The sequence below is a fragment of the Zalophus californianus genome, chromosome 16 (genome assembly GCF_009762305.2).
Source record: "Zalophus californianus isolate mZalCal1 chromosome 16, mZalCal1.pri.v2, whole genome shotgun sequence".
Classification (NCBI taxonomy): Eukaryota; Metazoa; Chordata; class Mammalia; order Carnivora; family Otariidae; genus Zalophus; species Zalophus californianus.
The window spans coordinates 61,874,417-61,896,247 of NC_045610.1; the positions used below are offsets into that span (position 1 = coordinate 61,874,417).

The 21,831-nt window shown below is 54.3% G+C and overlaps 1 protein-coding gene across 7 annotated transcripts in view; it reads right to left on the reverse strand.

Annotated features, from left to right (window-relative positions):
• CCDC57 (coiled-coil domain containing 57) overlaps nucleotides 1-21,831 on the reverse strand; it is a 102,623-nt gene that overhangs the window by 72,856 nt on the left and 7,936 nt on the right. For 6 of the 7 annotated variants that reach the window (XM_027568138.2, XM_027568141.2, XM_027568142.2 and 3 more), the window contains exons 2-9: nucleotides 21,124-21,215; nucleotides 20,149-20,383; nucleotides 19,484-19,897; nucleotides 16,891-16,999; nucleotides 9,233-9,334; nucleotides 7,692-7,849; nucleotides 7,499-7,573; nucleotides 2,464-2,664 (exon numbers count right to left, since the gene is read on the reverse strand). In XM_027568138.2, coding sequence (XP_027423939.2) covers nucleotides 2,464-2,664; nucleotides 7,499-7,573; nucleotides 7,692-7,849; nucleotides 9,233-9,334; nucleotides 16,891-16,999; nucleotides 19,484-19,890 — 1,052 coding nt within the window. In that variant the 5' untranslated portion in view covers nucleotides 19,891-19,897; nucleotides 20,149-20,383; nucleotides 21,124-21,215. Of the gene's footprint in view, nucleotides 1-2,463; nucleotides 2,665-7,498; nucleotides 7,574-7,691; nucleotides 7,850-9,232; nucleotides 9,335-16,830; nucleotides 17,000-19,483; nucleotides 19,898-20,148; nucleotides 20,384-21,123; nucleotides 21,216-21,831 lie in introns of those variants that run through there. The other variant, XM_027568143.2, reaches the window with a different exon arrangement.

Sequence of the window (21,831 nt, forward strand, 5' to 3'; positions counted from 1 at the left end):
GCACGTGGCTGCTCTGAACTGAAATGCAGCTTCAAAATTTAGCACCCGAAAAATGCAAAATATCTCCATAATAATTTTTTTCAGGCAAAAATTATTAGTTTTTATACTGATTACTTGTTAATGATGTGCCACCCGATTGGGTCAGTCTCCTCTCTTTCTGTGCCGTAACTGTGGACACTGGAAAGTGGCCCCACCCATGTGGCCGGTTGTGACTCTGTCATAGGGGTTATGGAGGCACAGGGCACGGTTGGGTTCTCGCAGAGCCTCTCGGGGCCATGGCCTCTCTGCTGTGGCGTTCATGACCTAATGCCCTCAGGAAAATCACCACAAATGTGCCCAAAGAAATAGCTCAAAACATGGGCTGTTTTGTTGCTGGTTTTCAAACAGCATATGTCTTAGTGTGAGAAGACATGGACTGTCCCAGGCACGGCGGCCCCAGGCAGCACCCGACCATGGCCCACGTGCCAGATCGCACAGAGGAGCGGGAAACGCCAGGACAGACGCGTCAAAAGGCGGGTGCAGGTGGAAGGAGGCCGGCCCAGGGCCTCACGCAAGGAAGTTCTGTAGCTCCTGAAGCAGCCGTGAGACGGGCCCACACACGGCCTCGCAGCCCGGAGGGAACACATCCGCCCATCAGACTGTCACGTCTGCTCCCCTAACTGCCGCTGCTTGTGTTGAACACACCAAGCAAGACCACAGGGTCAATCTGAGGAAACCCTCCTGAATGAGCACTAACTTCCTGCTTCGTACAGTTGTGAGAGCCACATCCTCCCGTGACGGAGATATAATTTGGCAGAGCACCCTCTCTAGAACGGAGCCAGGCACATTCCCCAAACACACAGGAAAAGCCAGTTGCTAAGTAAAGTGAACCTTAGCCAATGCCTGATTTAGCTGTCTTAATCAGACATTTTTAGTACACACAGCTTCTCCAAGTATCACTTCGTCACTGGCGGCCAGGAGACTGGAGCCCAAGGCCAAGTCCAGTCCCCAGTGGACACCGCACACAGCGGGACAGAACTGCTTACGTGTCGTGCCTCACCGAGATGCTGAAAAGAACACTGGGCTTAAGAAGAAACCAGTGGAATATTACTCAGCCATCAAAAGAAGAAATCTTGCATTTGCAACAGTGTGGATGGAACTAGAGGGTGTTATTACACTACGCAAAGTCAGTCAGTCAGAGAAAGACAACATACGCTCTCACTCCTATGCGCAATTTAAGAAACAAGGCAGAGGATCATAGGGGAAGGGAGGGAAAAATGAAACAAGATGAAACCAGAGAGGGAGACAAACCATAAGAGACTCTTAATCTCAGGAGACAAACTGAGGGTTACAGAGGGGAGGGGGTGGGGCATGGGGCAACTGGGTGATGGGCGTTAAGGAGGGCACGTGATGTGATGAGCACTGGGTGTCATGTACAGCTGATGAATCACTGATCTCTACCTCTGAAACTAATAATGCAGTATATGTTAATTAATTGAACTTAAATTAAAAAATAAAGTTAAAAAAAAAAACCAGTTAATGGAAAATTAGAATCCTTGTGCAAAACAGTGCGTCTGCTGTGAAAACCAGTCTGGCAGCTCCTCAAAAAGTTAAATATAGGGGCGCCTGGGTGGCTCAGTCCTTAAGCATCTGCCTTTGGCTCAGGTCATGATCTCAGGGTGCTGAGATGGAGTCCCGCATTGGGCCCCCTGCTCAGCGGAGAGCCTGCTTCTCCCTCTGCCTGCCGCTCCCCGTGCTTTAGTCTCATGCTCTCTGACAAATAAATAAATAAAATCTTAAAAAAAAAAGTTAAACATAGATTTACCATATGATCCACCAATTCACCTTCTGGGTGTATCCCCCTCCAAATTTTAAAGAGACCTGAATAGGTATTTGCACACCCATGTTCACAGCAGCACTGTTCACAACAGCCAAAAAGTGGAAACAACCCAAATGTCCACTGACAGATGAATGGGTAAAGAAAATGTGGTCCACCCACGCCGTGGAGTATCACTCAGCCACGAAAAGGAAGGACATCCTATCACCTGCTCCAACATAGGTGGACCGAGGAGCCATTACAGGAAGGGGAGTAAGCCAGTCACAGAAGGACAGATACTGCAGGGTCCCCTCATATGAGGGACCTAGAGTCGTCAACGTCACAGGGACAGAGCGTAGACGGTGAGTTCCAGGAGGTGGGGGAGGGGAACGGGAAGGGACATTTTGGTGGCGGGACACAGCAGCGAACTGTGTACTTTAAATGGTTAAGATGGTAAGTTTTATATTATGTATGTTTTACCACAAATAACTGCACACATTCACACACACACACACACACACACACACACACACACACACACACGGCACAATCTGAAAAAAAGAAAGGAGGAAAAGGGTTAAGAAAAAGGACCGAGAGCCACAGAGGTGCGCCCGCCCAGTGCCCGCCCTGCCGCGGGTGCGGTCAGTGGTCCTTCCACCCACACTCACTTGTCCATGGCGGCATCCTTCTCCTTCAAGGCATCGACCTGCCTCCACTCTGCCCTGCGGAGCTGCAGCTCCAGGGCCTCGCAGCGGGCCTGCAGCCCCAGAGCCCTGGCCTCCAGCACCTGCAGCTGCTCTGCGTGGGCGCCCTTCACAGCCGCCAGCACCGCGTCCCTCTCCCTGGCCAGATGGTCGAGCTCCTCGTGCCTGGAACGCAAGCAGGTGTCATGCAGCGCCCAGGCCCCAGTCAGACCGCAGACCACACTCCCTCTCCTGTGCACGGCGGCTGCTGCACTTGGGACCTCAGCCGCCGCGCGTCCTGCCTGGCTACCTCTGTAGCGGCCGCTTGACCAGGAGCTCACATTCCTCAGATAAACACTGGCGAACAGTTCTTAGACGCCACATCCCCAGATGGCTCCAGAGCGCACACTCCCCCAGAAGAAAGACCCCGGCGACGGGAGCTCTGGTAAAGCAGTCTTACCGCCACCCCCGCCGGCTTTCGGCTCAGCAGCCATCAGTCACCCGGAACGCTGAGGGCGACTGGGGACCGAGGGACGTCAGCGGCTCTTCTGTCTTTGCCAGAAATGCCAGACCTACCAGAATCTCCTCACCAGGACAGACGTCCATCTGGACAGGCCAGCGTGGGCTGGCGGGTGTCATGCGGACATCTGACTGGCAACGCTCAGGACTTTTTATGCTTTTATTCTATTTGGTTTTGATAAAAAGTTAAAAGCCCTGGGGGGTGACTGGGGGGCTCAGTCGTTGGGCGTCTGCCTTCAGCTCAGGTCATGATCTCAGGGTCCTGGGATCGAGCCCCGCATCAGGGAGCCTGCTTCTCCCTCTCCCACTCCCCCTGCTTGTGTTCCCTCTCTCGCTGTGTCTCTCTGTCAAATAAATAAAATCTTTAAAAAGAAAAAAAGCTAAAAGCCCTAAAAATTGTAATTTTACATGGTATTTTTTTATTATTTATTTTTTGGGAGAGAGAGAGAACGGGGTGGGGGAGAGAGTGAATCTTAAGCAGGCTGCATGCCCAGCACAGAGCCCAACTCGGGGCTTGAACTCACGACTCTGAGATCATGACCTGAGCTAAAATCAAGAGTCAGACACTTACCTGCCTGAGCCACCCACGTGCCCCCTACATAGTTTCTTTTTAAAAAAAAATTTTTTTATTTATTTATTTGACAGAGAGAGCGCACACAAGCAGGGCGAGTGGCAAAGGCAGAGGGAGAAGCAGGCTCCCCGCAGAGCAGGCCGCCCGATGCAGGGCTTGATCCCAGGACCCTGGGACGATGACCTGAATCGAAGGCAGACGCTTCACTGACTGAGCCACCCAGGCGCCCCTTCCATCAGCATTTTTCAGTGAGATGGTGAACCCTTATTCAACCACATCATGTTAACATGCTTTTCTTTCTAATTACAATCAAGCCTCATCCATCTTGCAACCTGTTCAATATTTTATACCTTCTATTAGCAAAAAAGGAACACGTGCTAGTGGCTGTAACCACCAGCATCCAGCAGTACAGCCTTTCTCTCATCAAACCAGGAAAAGTCTCATCGAGACGGCTAGTGAAGGAGTCGAGTCACTTCCGAACTGCACTGCGTGATTGTTGGTCAGTGACTCTCAAAGGCAAACAGCAGACGCTGGGGTGGGAAGCCTGCCTTCTGTGCTGCCCGTGACGCCAGAGTCCCATGGCGCCATCCGAGGGGCAGCATCTGCATATGCGCTAATGTGCCAAGTGTATGAGCACTAAATTGTCCTAACCTGGACCAGAACGCTCTAGGACATTTTACGAGGTGTGCTCTGTAATTCTCAGTGTTTTGATGTTACTCCTCCAAACACATAGATTCACTTGGACTGAAAAACGAAGTGAGATGTTCTTGCAGAGCAACCTGACCAGCTAATGGTTTCACAGCAAGGTGGGTTCTGCTGCTCAGGTGGTTTGCTGAACACTTCCCCTAAATGGAAACTAAATCTGCAAGCTTGAGGTTTTAGGGAGAGATGGTAAAGCTTGCGGCAAAATAAAAAGCATCTTGGGTGCCTGGGTGGCTCAGTTGGTTAAGCGACTGCCTTCGGCTCAGGTCATGATCCTGGAGTCCCGGGATCGAGTCCCGCATTGGGCTCCCTGCTCAGCGGGGAGTCTGCTTCTCCCTCTGACCCTCTTCCCTCTCGTGCTCTCTATCTCTCATTCTCTCTCAAATAAATAAATAAAATCTTTAAAAAAAAATAAAAAAATAAAAAGCATCTTACTGTATACATATCATGCTGGTGAACATGTATTCCGAGTCACAAGTTTCCCAGCCTCTCAGGACGAGGGTTTCCCAAGCTGCCACTAAGTAGAAGGGCACCAGGTGTATGTAAGTCACGGAATAAGTCTTAGGAAAGCCTCTTATCCAAACTTCTAGAAACAGAGAACAGGAATGATCCTGCCAACTGAGCCAGGCACTACCAGCTCTTTGCTCCTAGAGTGACCAGCAGACACATGACATACGGTCATGCCGGGGCAAGGCCAGCAGGTGGCTCTCGGCTTGTGACTGGAAGGCGTTCAAAGCCTGGGGGATGCTGCCAGAAAGCCCACCCGGCTGTCCGCGGGTCGTGCATGTGACGAGGTGGCCAGCCCCACAAAGGTGCTCACAAACTGATGTGGGGACCCCTTCCCCTCAGTTGGGGGGCATTCCTAAGGAGACTTACAGTTTACTTAATTATTGAATTTTATAGTCTATTATATTGTTTTGTAAAGTATGTGCAAATAATTATCAGAATACCTTCATGTAGAAACCTTTTAGAACACTTAGAGCCTTGTGGCCCCAGCAAATTTCATTGTTTTTAGTTTATATAAATATATGCATTGTGTTAGAGAAGACTGATTTCAAATTTATGAAGCATAAAAAATACACTATAGGGACGCCTGGGTGGCTCAGTCACTAAGCATCTGCCTTTGGCTCAGGTCATGATCTCAGGGTCCTGGGATCGAGCCCCATGTTGGGCTCCCTGCTCAGTGGGGGGCCTGCTTGAAATTTTCTCTCTCCCTCTGCCCTTCCTCCTCACATGTGCACGCTTGCTCTCTAAAATAAATAAATCTTAAAAAAAAAAAAAGTGACCAGTTTTCCTTCCTTTTTTTCTTAGAGATTTTAAAGTAATTTCTGCACCCAATGTAGGGCTTAAACTCACAACCCCGAGACCCAGAGTCATGTGCTCCACCACCTGAGCCAGCCAGACACCCCTGAACAGTTTTACTTCTTAAAGCCAGTATTTATAATATGCTAAAAATTACATTCACTTTTTTAAAGATTTTATTTATTTATTGGACAGAGAGAGACACAGCGAGAGAGGGAACACGAGCAGGGGGAGTGGGAGAGGGAGAAGCAGGCCTCCCGCTGAGCAGGGAGCCCGATGCGGGGCTCGATCCCAGGACCCTGAGATCATGACCTGAGCTGAAGGCAGACGCTTAACGACTGAGCCACCCAGGAGCCCCTATATTCATTTTCAACTATTTCAGTTTATGAATAAAAACACTTTGGGGGTACCTGACCTGCTCTGTCGGTGGGTGTGTGGCTCTTGATCTTGGGGTCGTGAGTTCAAGCCCCATGCGGGATATAAACATTACTTAAATAAATAAACTTAAAAAAAGAAAAGGGCTCTAGCTCTGGACATGAAGAGGAACACGGTTTTTTCCCAAAGGCTGGCCACCACAGCGCATCCCAGCACCACGGGCCTGCATGGGTCCAAGCCGGACCACATCCTGCTGTGTCCGTGGCACCCACATGCCCCCGGGAACATGCACACAATGCCCGCCCTCGCTCCCACCTGCCGGCCTGGCCGAGGGGTACACGGGCCGATGGCATCTGTGCGGTGGCCTGGGATGCAGCTCCCAGTTCCGGTCTGACTACAGGTGCAAAGGCAGTAGACGGACAGGCTGTAAAGCTTTTCTCCTCAGGGTGCACAAACATCACGGCCAGAAAACACACAAATGCCCCAGATGGCCCACGCTCCACCAGCCTCGTCCATTCCCGTGACCGAGTACCCTCACAACCACCACACGCGTCTTCACCCGCAGCCACCCTGGTGCTTTCCAGAACAGGAACAGGGTGACTCCTGTGGCAGGTGCAACGGTGGACGCTGCCCCCCTCGGGCTCTCCGGGGCCCATGTCACCCCAGGCCCGGGCTGCTCCCAAAGGCACACGCTCCCCCACGCCTGCCCTCCCCCAGAAGCCTGCCTTGTGCCCTCCTCATCCCGCGGGCCTCAGAGGTCTCAGCCTGGGTGGGCCACCATGGGCTTTCTCAGGGTCCCCGTGCCACCTACGGGCTGGGCATCCTGACACCCGGCAGTGTGGGGCACACAGCCCATAGCGATGGATGAGGCGAGTGTTTTGGCAGGAAGAAGGGGGCTCTTGAGAATCTAGAGAACGTACAACCAACCAGGAGAGCAGGATTATTTTGCCAAAATAACGTAGAAATGAAAGGTGACTGTATCACCAAAGTAACGTTTGTTGCTGCAGTCTAAAATTAATGAACTGGTTAATAAAACTTTTTTTGGGGGGACAGAGAGCTCGTGCGTTCGCTCAAGCTGGGGGAGGGGCAGAAGGCGTCCCATGCAGGCTCCATGCCCAGCGCCAGCCCGACGTGGGGCTCAATCTCATGACCCCAAGATCATGACCTGAGCTGAAATCAAGAGTCAGATGCTCAACCAAATGAGCCACCCAGGTGCCTCCTAGTTCATAAAACTCTTAAGTTCAGAAGTTTTAAAACACCAGGGCACCTGGCTGGCTCAGTTGGTGGAACACGTGACTCTTGGTCTTGGGGTTCTGACTTTCAGCCCCACGTTGGGTCATAGAGATTACTTAAAAATAAAACCTTAAAAAAAAATCTTAAAAAAAAAGTTTTAAAACACTAAAAAGCCTAACTACCACTGAAAAAATCTTGGACAGAGCACGGAAGCAGACCCAAGGCAGTGAATTCAAAGGCTGGACGGCCCCTGGGTTGGTGGGAGCCCCTGACTGGACCTAACCCCACGTGGCCAGGCTGGGAGCCAGGAACACTCACTTCCTCCTGAACACCTCCTCTTCCTTCTTCCTGGAGAGCTGCACACAGTTTAGTTTGCCCTCTAAGTCCTTTATCCTGAAAAGGAGGAAGTATTAGCAGGAAGAGCAGACGAGGACCCACAGCCAGGCCAGCCCCCAGCAAGCCAGGACAGGCGGAAGCCCCCAGCCCAGAGGAGGCAGGCGCGGCCGCACACCGGGCGTCCTTGGCCGCAGCCAGGTCCCTGAGCTCCTGGCCACTGTGCTGCAGCTTTTCCTCCAGCCCCGCGTTGGCAGCCTCGGCGCTCCGCAGCGACTCCGCGGCCTGTGCAGCCGCTTCCTTCAGAGCCACAAGCTCCTTGTTCAGCAGTTTTACCTTCAAGAGACAAAGAATTCAAAATGAGGCTAGAACTGGAACCGAGCAGAGAGAAAACAACTCAAGAAGCAGCGTAACAGTGAGGGCGTCCTCACGCACCCCCAAGTGAACAGGCTGGGGCCCCACGACCTCTGAGGGCACGCTGCACCCCACAATGGGGCCCACACGTGTGAGCCCAAAAGACAGTCCCGGCTCCTATGTGAAGATTGCTGATAATGGACTCACACAAGCAGTTGGAGTGTGCAAGAGCGCGGCTCCATTTTAAAATAACCTTTCTGGGCCTCAGTCCGCAACTGTGAACTGCGGGCCACAATAATGGCTGCAGCAACCCACATCAGTCCGTGTGTGCATGCTGCCACCCTCTGGGGGAGGTGTTCCCGGGTTTGTAACAGCTAGGCACGGCAGACGGAGGTGGGGCAGGGCCCACCCCACTGTGGAGCTCAGGGCACATCCCGCGAGCCCTCTCCCCGCCGGCTCTCAGAAGTCCCCGAGGCCTCCTGGAGGTCACTGCAGGGCAGCCTGGGCCCTGGCTGGCAGGGGGCAGGGCTCCTACAGAAGTGCGGTCAGGGGGCCAGACAGGGCTTAAGGGGATGCGGAGAACCGGTGTCCCTGCCAGGGCGTGCCGTTGGGCTGGGAGTTGCCTGGCCTTCACGCCGGCCACAGAGAACGGCCAGGGTTCCTGGGGCCCCTGGCTGGCCGAGTGCTGCCCTGGACTGTGGCACTGTGGGAAGGCTGGAGGCCTGCGGGAGGGGCCCTCCCTGACTGCTAGGGCGGGGTTGCTCTTACGGACACCAGCTGCACGTCCACACAGGTGTTAACCTATCAGGGTGGCAGGGCCAGACCAGGTGCCCTTCTCCTGCTTCCTCCTCCCCTGCACACCCTCCCGCTTCCTCAAGCCTGGCCCGTCTCCACGCTAAAGGTCAGGTGTGCACGCTGCTCGTGTGTCCTGGCAGCCGGTGGACTAGTGCACCAGGGAACCCACGCTCACTGTGGCCCGGTGCACAAGGTGCACCAGGCCCTGACCACCCGCCTGGCCTCTGCTGTAAATGGGGAACGAGCAGCACCTCCCCGGAGGCCCATTCCCAGTGCTCACAGAGGACACAGGCCAGTGATGGGCCGTCTCGACCAGGGTCGGGTGGCCGTTTATCCCGGGGGGCACCCTTCCCCAAGGTCGGGGCACCAGCCCTCCTCTGTCCCTTGTGAGGGGGGCCACATGGCAGGCACCGTGGTGGGCGCTCCCCAGGCATGTCACCCCTGGCCCCTGTACAGCAAGGGAGGCCTCTGTGTGGACCCCGCCGTCCTGCCCAGAGGTGGCCTCGCGGCTCAGGAGCGGCACCTGACGTCTGAGGAGGGAACAGTCACCGCCCGAAGGCCATTCCCCACCTTGAGCTCATGAGTCAAGACCATGTTGCTCATGCTGTCCGCCTGCAGGCGGAACCCGTGCTCCCTCTTCCGCATTTCAGACTCGAATTCCAGCAGCAGCTCCTGAAACAGAAACGGCCGGCAGTGAGAGGGGACTGTCGCGCCCCAGCAGAGACCCCCCCCACAACGAAGCACCAGGTGAGCGGGCGAGCAGGCCCGAAGCCACAGGACACAGAGGGCCCTGGTGGCGGAGGGGCCTCCACAGATTGCCCAGGGGTGCCACCAGTTTTTGCCGGATGCCACGGAGCGGCCGGGCCTGTCCGCTGGGCACACACAGACGAGGAGCTGCTGGGCACTCAGGACAGAGGTCCCCGCGCGGGGGCAGCCCTGCCAAAAGCTTTCCGGCTGGGTCTGCACACAACATGCCCACACCACTGCTCCCCGCCCGTCTCCTCGGCTCCCCGCCGGCTCCTCCCCAGGACCCCACCCCACACCTGCCGGTACGCTGACCCCGGCTCTGCAAGCAGGCAGTCTTCTGAGCCTCACCCCTGGGCTGAATCTAAAAACCAGCACATTACGATTGATGACAGCAGTACTCACCGTGCACCCACCAATGAAGGTGACAGCAGCTCACAACTGACAGCCCCTGTTTCCCCTGGAGTTTGGGTTCCCCTCCGGCCTCCCCCCACCTCTCTCTCCTCGGTCGTCCCACCCCCTCCCGTTCCTTCGTGGGGTCCCCTTGCACAGCGTGACCCTCTCTCCGGGGCTGCAGCCCCTCCAGAGGCCTTGGCCTCCACACTCTGGCCTGGCTTCTCCCTGGACTGTGGCATGGCTGTCTCTCCAGCTGCCCTTCACACTTCCCTGTGCGTTCCCTGGTGCTCCTGCACCTCCTCCTGTCTGTGGTTTCCTCCTCCTGGGAAGCGCCTCTGCCGAGCCCCATGCCCCACGTGGCCTCACCGGGGGTTTGGAAGTCCAGCTCTGGCCTGGCCAAGGCGCCCTGGCTGCTGCGGAGCACTCGGGGAGTATGGGGCTGCCAGCGGGGCCCTGTGGCTGGGCCTACCCAATCCTGGGGACGCCAGGGAGTCTGCTCAGCTCAGGCCCCCATCTCTTGGTTCCCACTGTTCTGAACTCAGAAGGGAATGGAGGCAGCTGAGGGCTGAGCCCTTGGCCACTGGCCAGGCTGCAGAGCATAATCCAGTAACTTCCAGGCTCACTGAGCCCGGCATCTGCAGGCACCCCCCCCCCCGCCCTGTGTGCAGACCTGAAGGCCCTGCGCTCACACCTCACGGCCGGTCTGTCATGCTGAGCTACAGCTGAGCAGCGGGGCAGGCTCTGTATCCATATTCTCCCTTTCCATACGTTTCCCAGAGGTCTCTGAAACATTTCCGCTATTGCTCAGGCCTCTGCCGGCCTTTTGTTCTGAAGTCCCTGCCCCAAGAAGCGACTGGTCCATTTCCTCAACAGTCTGCCCCTTCCTGTTTCCCACTGCGTGTTTCTGGAATGTGACTGCTGGATTGAACATTCCAATTTATCCTCCACGTCTCTTAAGTTTTTTCCCAGATTTTCTTTTTTATCTACATTCTGAATTTATTTCTTTAAATATACTTTTAATTGTCAAAATTCTTTGTTTTGTGAATGGCCCTCCTCCTAGCATCCTGTTCTTGGGTTATGGATGCAAAACACATCTCTGGAAGCACTAATCACAGGAAGGCCCCACAATGCACCCCAAAAGCCTGAAAACTAAGACACGACATGAAGCGAGGCTGGCCCTGTCCCCACCCCGCTCCAGACAGGCTCAAGTTCTCACCTGTGGAGATGGCGGGGGGGTCACAGGATCACCAGCTCACCTGCGGGCGGCCAGACCAGCACAGACAACCAGAGGCCTGTGTGGGCATATCTGCCGCCTCGCCCCGGAAGAGGGCACACAGTGGTGGGCTGCAGGACCATTGACCCAGGAATCACTGCTCTATCAGGGCCATTTTCCCTGTTACTCTTGGCTTCTTTCCCATGCTGCTGGCAATTCTCAAATGTCTCAGAATCCTGCCTTAGTTGGATGCTCCTATTCGGGAACGCGGCAATAAAAAGCTCACTGGAACGTCACCAAAATTAAATCACCTGCTAGTCATACGATGCTGCTGAGGAAGGAAAAGGCGGGGCCCAGGATGGGAGATCACTGTAACACACGTACCTGAGGACTTGTCTCTGGAGTACGTGAGGGACTCCTACGTATCAATAACATGAAGACAAATAATCCACCTTGCAAGAAGGGCAAAGAAGGTGAACCGACACTTCACAAAAAAAATGTATCTTAATGGCCAACGAACACATGAAAAGATGCTTACACGCTGAGCATCAGGCACAAGCTAGGACACCTGGGTGGCTCAGTTGGTCGAGCGACTGCCTCCGGCTCAGGTCATGATCCCGGGGTCCTGGGATTGAGTCCCGCATCGGGCTCCCTGCTCAGCGGGGAGCCTGCTTCTCCCTCGGACCCTCTTCCCTCTCGTGCTCTCTATCTCTCATTCTCTCTCTCTCAAATAAATAAATAAAATCTTTAAAAAAAAAAAGGAACAAGCTAATTAAAACCACAAGACAGACACCGTGGCCCACCCTGTAAACGGCTGAAATGGGAAAGACGGACAACACTCAGTGCTGACAAGGGTGTGGAGCAGCGTCTGGGAACGCAGTTTGACGGCTTCTTACCAAGTTAAACGTGCCCCTAGCGCACAACCCAGAAACTATGCTCCCAAGTTATTTACCCAAATGAATAGAGGCCTGCCAAGAACGTTCTCGGCAACTTTATTCGAAACGACCTCGAACTGGAAACGACCCAAATGTCTGACACGTGCATCTGCAGGTGAGCGGGGAGCCGAGCAGCGCGAGCGCTCAGTGCACTACCCGCCAGCAATAGAAAGAGCAGCACCGAGCACAGCATGGACATCACCCGTCAAGGCGCAAGCAGACTGCTGGGGCGGGGGTGGCACTCACGGACTGCAAGGGGCACGCTGGGACTTCACGGACAGATGTTCGGTGGGCGCGTGCACGTGTCAGAAGTCGTGGTGCACAGCCCGCATGTAAACCGGGGGTCCCTCACGTCAGCTCCGCTCTGCAGGCCCCACGGCCCACACCTGCTGCCTTGCTGCTGCATGCAGGGGTAATTCAATTTGTTAAACAGAACCGTGCTGAGCTTCTGCCTGGGAAGGAGCCCCTGCCTGCTGGGTACCCCGGGTGCACACGCTGGGGTCACTGCCCCGTACACAGCCCCCCAACTGACACCAGGCTAGCCGCCTGCCTGCGAGCTGCTGCTTTTCCAGCTGAGGCCCTTCCGTCCCCTTCACTGCTGTCAGTCCCTTCGTGTCCTGTCCCCTGTGGTCTCAGAGAAAGACAGACCTCCATGGTTGATCTGCCACGTGCACTGAGGTGTGGACATGCTTGTTCCTCAGATGTGGCTCACACATGAAGAACCGACATGCAGAAATTACGCGGGGGCAGGGGGTGTGCAGAGTGCAACCGAGATGCAGAATCCTGGAGTTAGTGTCTGACTTCGTCTAAAATCTCACAGTGACCCGACCCAGCCCTGGCGCCTAGAACAGAGCGGAGGTGACGTGGGGCAGGTGAAGCCCGTCCCCACAAAGGAGCCGGCGAGGGCAGGCCCTCAGCATATAGCGTGTGGACAGCATGGCACAGCACTCAAGACTGCAAGTGGCTGATGAAGTAATGGGGCTCGACAGGCTGAGCCCAGCCCGACTGTGCCGGCGAGGATACAGCCACATCTGCCACGTCCCTGATCTGCCCTCTCGGGGGAGGCAGGCGGAAGCCGCACAGCTGCCCGGTGATACATGCACACTGATCCCTAAATCTCTGAAGGTCGAGTGGGAGCCTCAGAGACACTCACAGAAGCACAACTGAAAGCATATGCCTTACTTTTTTTATCCTTTGAAAAGCAAAAGGAAGTATAAGGAGCCACATGAATACCCCTTACTGGGACCGGAATATGAGGATCTTTTTTTTTTAATTTTATTTATTTATTTGAGAGAGCGAGCGTGCGCACAAGCAGGGGGAGCAGGAGAGGGAGAAGCAGGCACCCCGCTGAGCATCCCAGGACCCTGGGATCATGACCTGAGCCGACACCCCACCGACTGAGCTGCCCAGGCGCCCCTGGAACATGAGAATCATTGAGATTTTTTCTCCTAACATATTAAAAAACCACGAAGCATTTGGTTTCTGTTCAAAGTTCTGCAGGCTGTGGGGGCTGGGCCGTCACGCAGAAGGAGCAGGGCCAGCAGGGAAGCGCTGACCTGAGTGAAAAGTCCAGCCCAGGAACAAGGAGCGCTTTGCCCCGACTCACAGCTCACGTCCACCTCCACCACCCTCCTCGCTGGCTGCAGGGCACCCACTCTCCTGCTGGGCCCCTCATGGGCCCTCACCTCCCATCCTCCCGCTGAAGGCTCCGCTCAGGCCCTTCTGTCTACACCTGCCCTTTGACGATGCCCCAGACTCCCAGCCCTGTACTCTGTGACCTCCCCACCCTGACCTCCAGCGTGCCAGGAGCCACCTCCCACACGGCCTGACAGCACTGGTGCTGTACCCAGGGCTGCTGCCGGTGAGCCCCACGTGGCTGCCTGCCCCTCAGCCGCCCGGACCCTGAACGCCTGCCCTGGGAGCTCTAAGCATGCCAGTACCCACCACTCCCTCCACGCCCCTGACCACCTGCAGGCTTCTGCTCACGACTTCCCTTCCCGACCACCCTGCCTCACGGTGTCATGCCGGTGACACCCTTGGGGGGCTCCACTAGAGACCGTGCTGTTCAGTGTCCACTGTGACCCACGGAGGCCCAGCTCGCTCCCAGAGCAGACAGGTCCAGGTGCTCACACCCTAACTCCAGGGCCTGGGAGGACGCCCAGCACATGGTTCACATTAAAAAAATATGCGTTAAATGAATGAAGAAATAAATTAATCATTCCATTTCTACTTCAGTGGCTTCCAATCCTATGTTGCTAACCAACACAGAAGAAAGCATCCCTTAACCCCACAGCCTACAACTCGCAGGTAGACTAAGACTCAAACAGACCAACTCTGTTCCCATCACCTTATATTTCATTTTTTAAGAGAAAAGTCACTATCACCATTGAATCAATTCTACTTCTGACAAGTCAATAATGGACACAAGATCTTCAGAAACAAGAGACAGGAAACCAGCCCCAAGGAGACCATGAAGCCAGTGAGCACATAGGAGCCTAGTTCAGTCACTGAAAGAAGAAGATGTGGGCAGCAGAGTAGGGTTCAAGCAAAGGCACACTGCACCCTGAGAACCGGCACGGGCTCACACTGTTCCAGAACCACACTGGACAGGTGCCACCCACTTTTCCAGCAGCCACCTTGGGTAGACCAGCAAAGCTGGGGATTTTAAACATCAAGTTTCCTTCTTTCCAGAGGTAGGGCTGCTACGAAAACCAATGTCCCCCATGGCTGTGAGGGGTCCCCGACGGACGCAGGGGCTCGAAGCTGGAACCAGCCCGAGTCACAGTAGAGGCTGAGTGTGGACAGCCTGGGAAGCCCTGCAGAGGCCCGGCCCGGCCACCACAATTCCCCGGGGGTCACTGCCTGCCCAGGGCCCTCTGATGCTCCTGTGGGAGTGTCCCTGGTGCTACCTGAGGAAACCTCATCACTACCCAGTAAGTCACAACGGGTCTTGTCTTCACCCTGCTGCTCAGGCCCTGGCTTAGTGCCCTACCAACTTGAGCTGTTTCCAAAAGGCCAACCTGCCTGTAACGGACACAGTTCACTGGTCCTGGAAAACTCCAGAAGTCCTCTGCAGATTTCAAGAGCTCTAAGGGAGCTCTGGGTGATGGCAGCACTGCAGAGAACGAATGTGGAGCTTCCACAGGGGAAGGAAAAAGGGCTATCAGCGGGGCCTCGGCCTCCTCCTCTGTGGTCAGAAGACAGTCATGTCCACTGGTGCCTTTCCACCTGGACTGGCGCGATGCCTCTCAGGAGACACTGTCCTGTCTTGGGGCTGACACAGCACCTCAGGGCAGCAGCCCGGGCAGTCAGGCCCCCGTCCTCCAGCAGGACAGGTCTGTCCGTCACTGCTGCCCCAGCACCTGGATCAGAGCCGTCATGGCCAGGCACACCATCCACATCTACCCCACGGTATGGTCACCAAGAAACTGGGAACGAGCCCAGGGCTCAGTGGCTACAAGAACAGGCAGAAACAAGACACAGTATAGGCCGAGCTCTGGATCCAGCTCTTTGTCCCATCTCATGAACAGGAGTCTACAGCTAAGATGTGAAGAGTAGGGAAGGGGTTCAGGACAGGCCCCCCAGAACGTGCCACCTTGGCACAAGGACTGTTCTGAGCCGAAGGCACTTGAGACCGTGCAGCCTCAAGAGAAACTTTTGTCCCTTTCTTACCACACGGAACAGTCTAAATTGCGCACCTTTCCCAGTCTAAGGGTCATGAGCAGAGAAAAATTTTATCTGAGTAACCGATCTGTGTGGTAGGGCAAACATCTTTTTTTTCAAACACCTTATACACACACACACACACACACACACACACACACACACGTTTTTTTTAAATAACGTCTATGTCCAGCGTGGGGCTCGAACTCATGACCCCGAGATCAAGAGTCACACGCTCTACCGACAGAGCCAGCCAGGCGCCCCTGGCAGGACAAACATCTACCTACCAAACACCGGCTCTTCTCACTGCCCGGTGAGGTGCACTCCTTCCCTCTGAAGTCCCAGACCCCCAGCCCCTTCTCCTTAGTTCAGAACGACATACAGACCTCATTCTGCCTGACTCTGGGATTTCCATGTCTGTGTGGACTCCCCAAACATACACCTATTAAATTTGATGTTCTCCTGTTCATCTATCTCACGTCGATTTGATTCTCAGTCCAGCCAGAAGGACCTTTGAGGGGATGGGAGTTCTTGCTCCCCGACAACGGCAATCCCAGGCCAGGGTAACAGTGGCTGAGTTTACACATCGGACTCCAATCCCACCTCTGCCATTTACTAAGGGGATCTTGGGCAGGGTACTTAATGTTTCTGGGCTCAGCCCCCCATCTGTAAAGCTCAGATCAAAACCGTGTCTCTGTAGCGAGGAGCACAGAGAGCTTCATGAGGCAGTTTCCATAAACACTGCTATTGCTATGATGGCATGAGCTCACGCTCGAAGGCGACAAGGGGACCCGGCGACCCCAGTGTCTGCACTCACAGAAGCGTAGGCTGAGGCTCAGTGTCATGGAGGGAAACTCTGGTGACAGGGCCAGGCTAAGCGGCACCTGTCAGCTGACACGTCTATATTGACACTTAGGATTACCTACGGTTTTCTTGAAAGAAACACAGTTACCACAATTTGAGTTCCCAACTGTTTGCTACAGTAAGTAACCCAAATTCTGACTTTTTAATCCTTTTTTTTCTGAAATAAATAAGGGAGAAAACATGTATCCATTTGTGAGGAGAGAGAACACGGAGGGAGTTCCTAGAGACCGAGGTTTGGATGCCCACCATATCCCTCCAGGCCACCCCAGATGGAAATCTGTCCAGTAACTCAACCTTGATCCCATGGATACCACACAGCTAACAAAAAAGCTGTCTTCTCCTCAACAACTTACTTTCAAAGTGGGCGGGCAGGGCAGGCACCTGAGGAGGGGCTACGCGCTGGAGCGCCCTACCTGCCTCTGCAGAGCAAGTTCGCCATCGAGCTCCTCGAGCTTTCTCTCCAGCTTCCATTTCAGGTTTTCGTACTGTTCCCGCTGCTGGTCCATCTCGCTGTTCTTGTCACTATGTAAACACGGCAGTATTAAGACAAGTCAGACACCTGCAGGGTCTGCTCTCGGGTGGCTTCAGTGGAACCTGCTAGGCCACACAGGTGCCTGCCTACAGAGGGAGCCTGAAATGGATCCAGAGTCTCACAAGGTAATTCCCAAAATGCCCAGGACACAAGCCCAAGTCACACCGAGCACAGGAAGGTCCCCACCTGAACGGGAAAAGACAGCACACACTAACCCCAAGATGACACAGACGTTGAGATTTTGTAACAAGGGTTTTTAAAGCAGCCATTATTTAAAACGCTTCAGCAAGCAATGTAGTGCACTCTTAAATAAAAAATCAGAAACTCGGCAAAGACAAACTTACAAAGAATCAAACAAATTGAGAACCAGGAAGTATGACAACCAAACAGAAGACTCACTGTGGTGGGCTCAACAGCAGAATGAACATGACAAAATGACAGAGCAAAGAATCCATGAACTCGAAACCAGAACAACAGAAACTACCCCAGCAAATAACAGAGAGAAACAGACTGAAAAACATGAGCACAGCCTCAGGGAGCCGTGGGACGGTCACCCTGAGCCCGAGCGCAGGAGGACAAAGAGGAGGGCTGACATGTACTCGAAGAAATAACGGCTGAAAAGGTCTCAAGTTAGGGAAAAAAAGGGGAGGTACAAATGACATGAGGAGACACTTTACAAGAATGGTGTAGAACACTTTAAGGATACTTTGGGGCGCCTGGGTGGCTCAGTCGTTAAGCATCTGCCTTCAGCTCAGGTCATGATCCCAGGGTCCTGGGATCGAGTCCCCGCATCGGGCTCCCTGCTCAGCGGGAAGCCTGCTTCTCCCTCTCCCACTCCCCCTGCTTGTGTTCCCTCTCTCGCTGTGTCTCTGTCAGTCAAATAAATAAATAAAATCTTTAAAAAAAAAAAAAAACACTTTAAGGATGCTTTAAACTCTCTCAAATACAGTTGTGAGAAAGAAAATCAGTATTTCCACAGAGGCAAGCTGACCCACGTGTCCCAGTTTTAAGAGTACCTGCTTCTGATCCTCCAGGTGCATCACAGTGTGATTTTTAACAATGGAGTTGGGGAACAGTCACAATGCCAATATCCACCCTGCAGGGGAAGGTCACAGATCCCCGTCCCTGCTCCAGGCGATGCTGACCTTGGTTAAGCTCTGTATCTGTCTTCCCGGCCCCTGGGGAGGCGGCATGGGCTGTGAACACTGCCAGCCGTACTGCTTGCAGGAATGACAGGCTCCCTGGCACATGGCGTCGGGACTGGGAGCACCTGCACAGGGGCCATGAACACCTTGGGCTCCCAGGCCTCCCTGAGGACAGCGACGCTTGGGACCCTGGGAGCTATGCCTATGTGTTGTTATGGGAGATGCTAGCCGGCAGGTTGGAGGCCCATAAGCCAAGGTGGTCCTGCACCCACTGAGGTAGGTCTCCTCTGCTCACGCCCAGCCTGCCACGGAAAGTCTCCTGCTGCTGAGGAGTACAGCGCCAACAGGCCCAGCAAACGCAAAATGGGACCAGGTAGCCATTTAAAAGGATGTGGCAGAACCCAGTGCATGACACGAAGAAAAGCCACCCAGGTAGATGGGAAACTGCCACAAGCAGGCTGTGGGCCGCATGTATGGGACGTGTCTATGTGGGCATGAAGGGGAGCTCTCCCAGGGAGATCACAACAGACTCCTTGGGCAGCTCTTCCTTTTCACCTCATCATCCTCAGGAAAAAACAATTTTCTAGAACAAGAATATCGTCACTGTTGTGATTTTCTACAAGTACTTTGAAGGGCATGTGTGACAACACGAAACACTATTCAGGATCCCGTTTTAAGTTAAAACAGAACCCACAGGATGCTGCCAGCCGCTCTGATATCTGTGCCTGCGCATGCGTATGCACACGCGTGTGCACGCACATACCAGTGAGATGCACCCTGTCAATGTGACCTCAGAGACATACACCCTGGGTGCCTGGGGGGCTCAGTCGTTGGGCGTCTGCCTTCGGCTCAGGTCATGATCCCGGGGTCCTGGGATCGAGCCCCGCGTCGGGCTCCCTGCTCCGCGGGAAGTCTGCTCTGCCCTCTCCCACTCCCCCTGCTTGTGTTCCCTCTCTCGCTGTGTCTCTTTCTGTCAGATAAATAAATAAAATCTTTAAAAAAACAAACACACACCCTGAAATCAGGGGAAGGACGGCAGATTTTTGTCCACTCTCTCTTCTCACTGAGGAGGAGAGTGCGTGGGACGCGAGAGCGGCTTTCCGGGGACCCGCCAACAGGACCCTTTGACCCGAGCTGCAGGCTCTTAGTCAACCTGCCTCAAGTGAGCTCACTGTGCTTGGGAATTAATACCTGTTTTGCATCATTAAAACAATCATGGGCTCGAATATCTTTTATTGAAATGATACAGATTTGTAATTCATGGAGAAAACTCGGAACCTTGAAACCAATGTCCGGTGCCCTCACTGCGCGGCCCAAGGGGCACCTCACCTGTGGACGCGCTCCAGCTCCAGCCGGTGCTCCTGCAGCTTCAGTTGGTGCTGCCGCTGCAGGTCCTCCCGGCGCCGGGCCTCGCTGGCGAGCGCCTGCCTCAGCCGGGCCGCCTCCACCCTGAGCTCGCTCACCTCCGCCTGCCGCGCCTCCTCCAGCCCTCGGGCCTGGGCGAAGGCGGCGTCGTAGCGCTCCAGCTCACGGTCCCGCTCCTCCAGCACCTGCAGGTTGTGGACGAAGTCCTCCTGCAGGCGCCGCAGCGCCCCCTGCACCTGGTGCAGCTGGCTGTACGCGTCCTGCAGCGCGGTCTCCCTTGGCTGGCAGCAGGGGGCCTGCGGGGCTCCGCTCTCGTCCTCCTTGCGAGGCAGCGGCGGGCCCAGGGCCTGCTCTGAGGGCGGCCGCAGCATCAGATACCTGCAGCAGGAAGGAGGTGGGCAGTGGGCCCAGGGTTAGGGGCTCGTCCTTCTCAGTAACCGGCCCAGATCCCCGTCTATGGCATTGCTGTCACCCAGTGGGAGCACACTCTGGGCCAGTTAGCAGCTGCGTGGTCACACGTTCGGAAGAGCTACAGGTGGCCCCCGCCGGGGCCCAGACCTTGAGGGCTCTGCTAGCCTAGCCTCACCCTGCAGCATAGGAAGGGAAGATAGGAAACACCGTTTGCTCACCAACAAGAGCTAGGTCCTTCAAAACAGGCTCACGGAGGGCTCTCCCGCTTTGCAGATGAGAAAACGGGGCCGCTAAGGAGCTGAGCAAGCGCTGGGGCCCGCCAGCCTCTGAGAGCCAACGCCCCCTCAGCCCCACACTCTGCTCCTGCAGCGGTGTGGGGCTCCTGGAGATCCAGCACTCAGGAGGACGTTCCTTGGCTCTTTTATTTCCAACCCATCACGGACTGATAATTTTCTAAAACAATAAAAATAAAGTACTCAAGGAAAATATAATTAAAAAACAAAGATATATAATGCACAAGACCAATTTTAATTATTAGATCCAAGAGCATAAAGCCACTTTGTCAAACTGCTAACAAGTGTCTAAACACCTCTTGCTCTGGCAGTCTGCCAAGCATGGGCCGCATGAGTATGTGTTGGGGGGCTAGCAAGGGCCACTAGGTGTGCTAGAGACCACGTGGACTGTCGACGTCCCATCGCCCGCAGAGAAGGGGTGGATTCTGACATGGAAAACCAAGTGGTGCTCGGGGTCCTGACCTACACAAACAGGCCCACAGCCACACAGCAAGCCCAGAAGGTAGGCAGGCTGGGCCCAAGGGCCACAGTCATCCTGGGGGCAGATGCACCAGGGGCAGAGACAGCCCTTCTCTGAGAGCACCTCCCCAGAAGGGCCGGGGGCACCTGCCAGTGACATTTGAGTATCATCACTGTCATCCCAAAGAATCTAAAATGTCTGATTCATGTAAAGCGGGTCTTTTTTTTTTTTTTTTTGCCCGATGCAGGGCTCAATCCCAGGACCCTGACATCATGACCTGAGCTGAAACCAAGAGTTGGTTATTCAACTGACTGAGCCACCCAGGCACCCCTGAGGTGGGTCTTTTTTAAGAGGAGAAAATCCCAGGGTGCCATAATCAAATCTGTTACTATAACATTTTGGTAATAAAATGAAAAAAAAAAACAAAACAATGAACTCACAGGTGCAGGTAGCATGCTATGCGAGGGGCAAGTCTTTTTCGAACACCACACAGGTCTCTGGCCCAATGAGTAGAGTTTGGTAGTAATTCTCGCTACGAGTAAAAAAAAAAAGAAGAAAGAAAAGAAGGGGGAAAAAAAGTAAAAGAGAAACTGTCAAAATGGTCTGGGCTGGTATTTGGAGAATCCCAAAATATTGTCAGGACCCCAGAAATAATAATGAGCATTTCACAGAAGACACGTGCTGTGCTTGGAGCTGCCCTGGGGAACGACAGAAACACGTTAGCTCTGGGCTCAGCAGAACAGTGCTTAGAACTCGGACAGTAGGGGCGTCTGGGTGGCTTGGTCTGTTAGGCGTCTGCCTTCGGCTCGGGTCATGATCCTGGGGTCCTGGTATCGAGGCCCATGTCAGGGTCCCTGCTCAGTGGGGAGCCTGCTCTGATCTCTCCCTCTGCCTCTCCCCCTGCTTATGCTCAATAAATAAATAAATAAATAAATAAATAAATAAATAAATAATCTTGGAACACAGACAGTCAAAGAGGAAAACACGGCTTGATAAACGTCAGGATTGGGCAATCAAGGCCACGTAACTGTGGAGCGTCAGACAACGCATCCAACCGGAGGCTTGCCGGAGGACAAAGCACCAAGCACAGGATTGAGCGCAGCACCCACCACCTTCGTCAGGAAAAAGTAAGGCTATTTCTCAGGTGA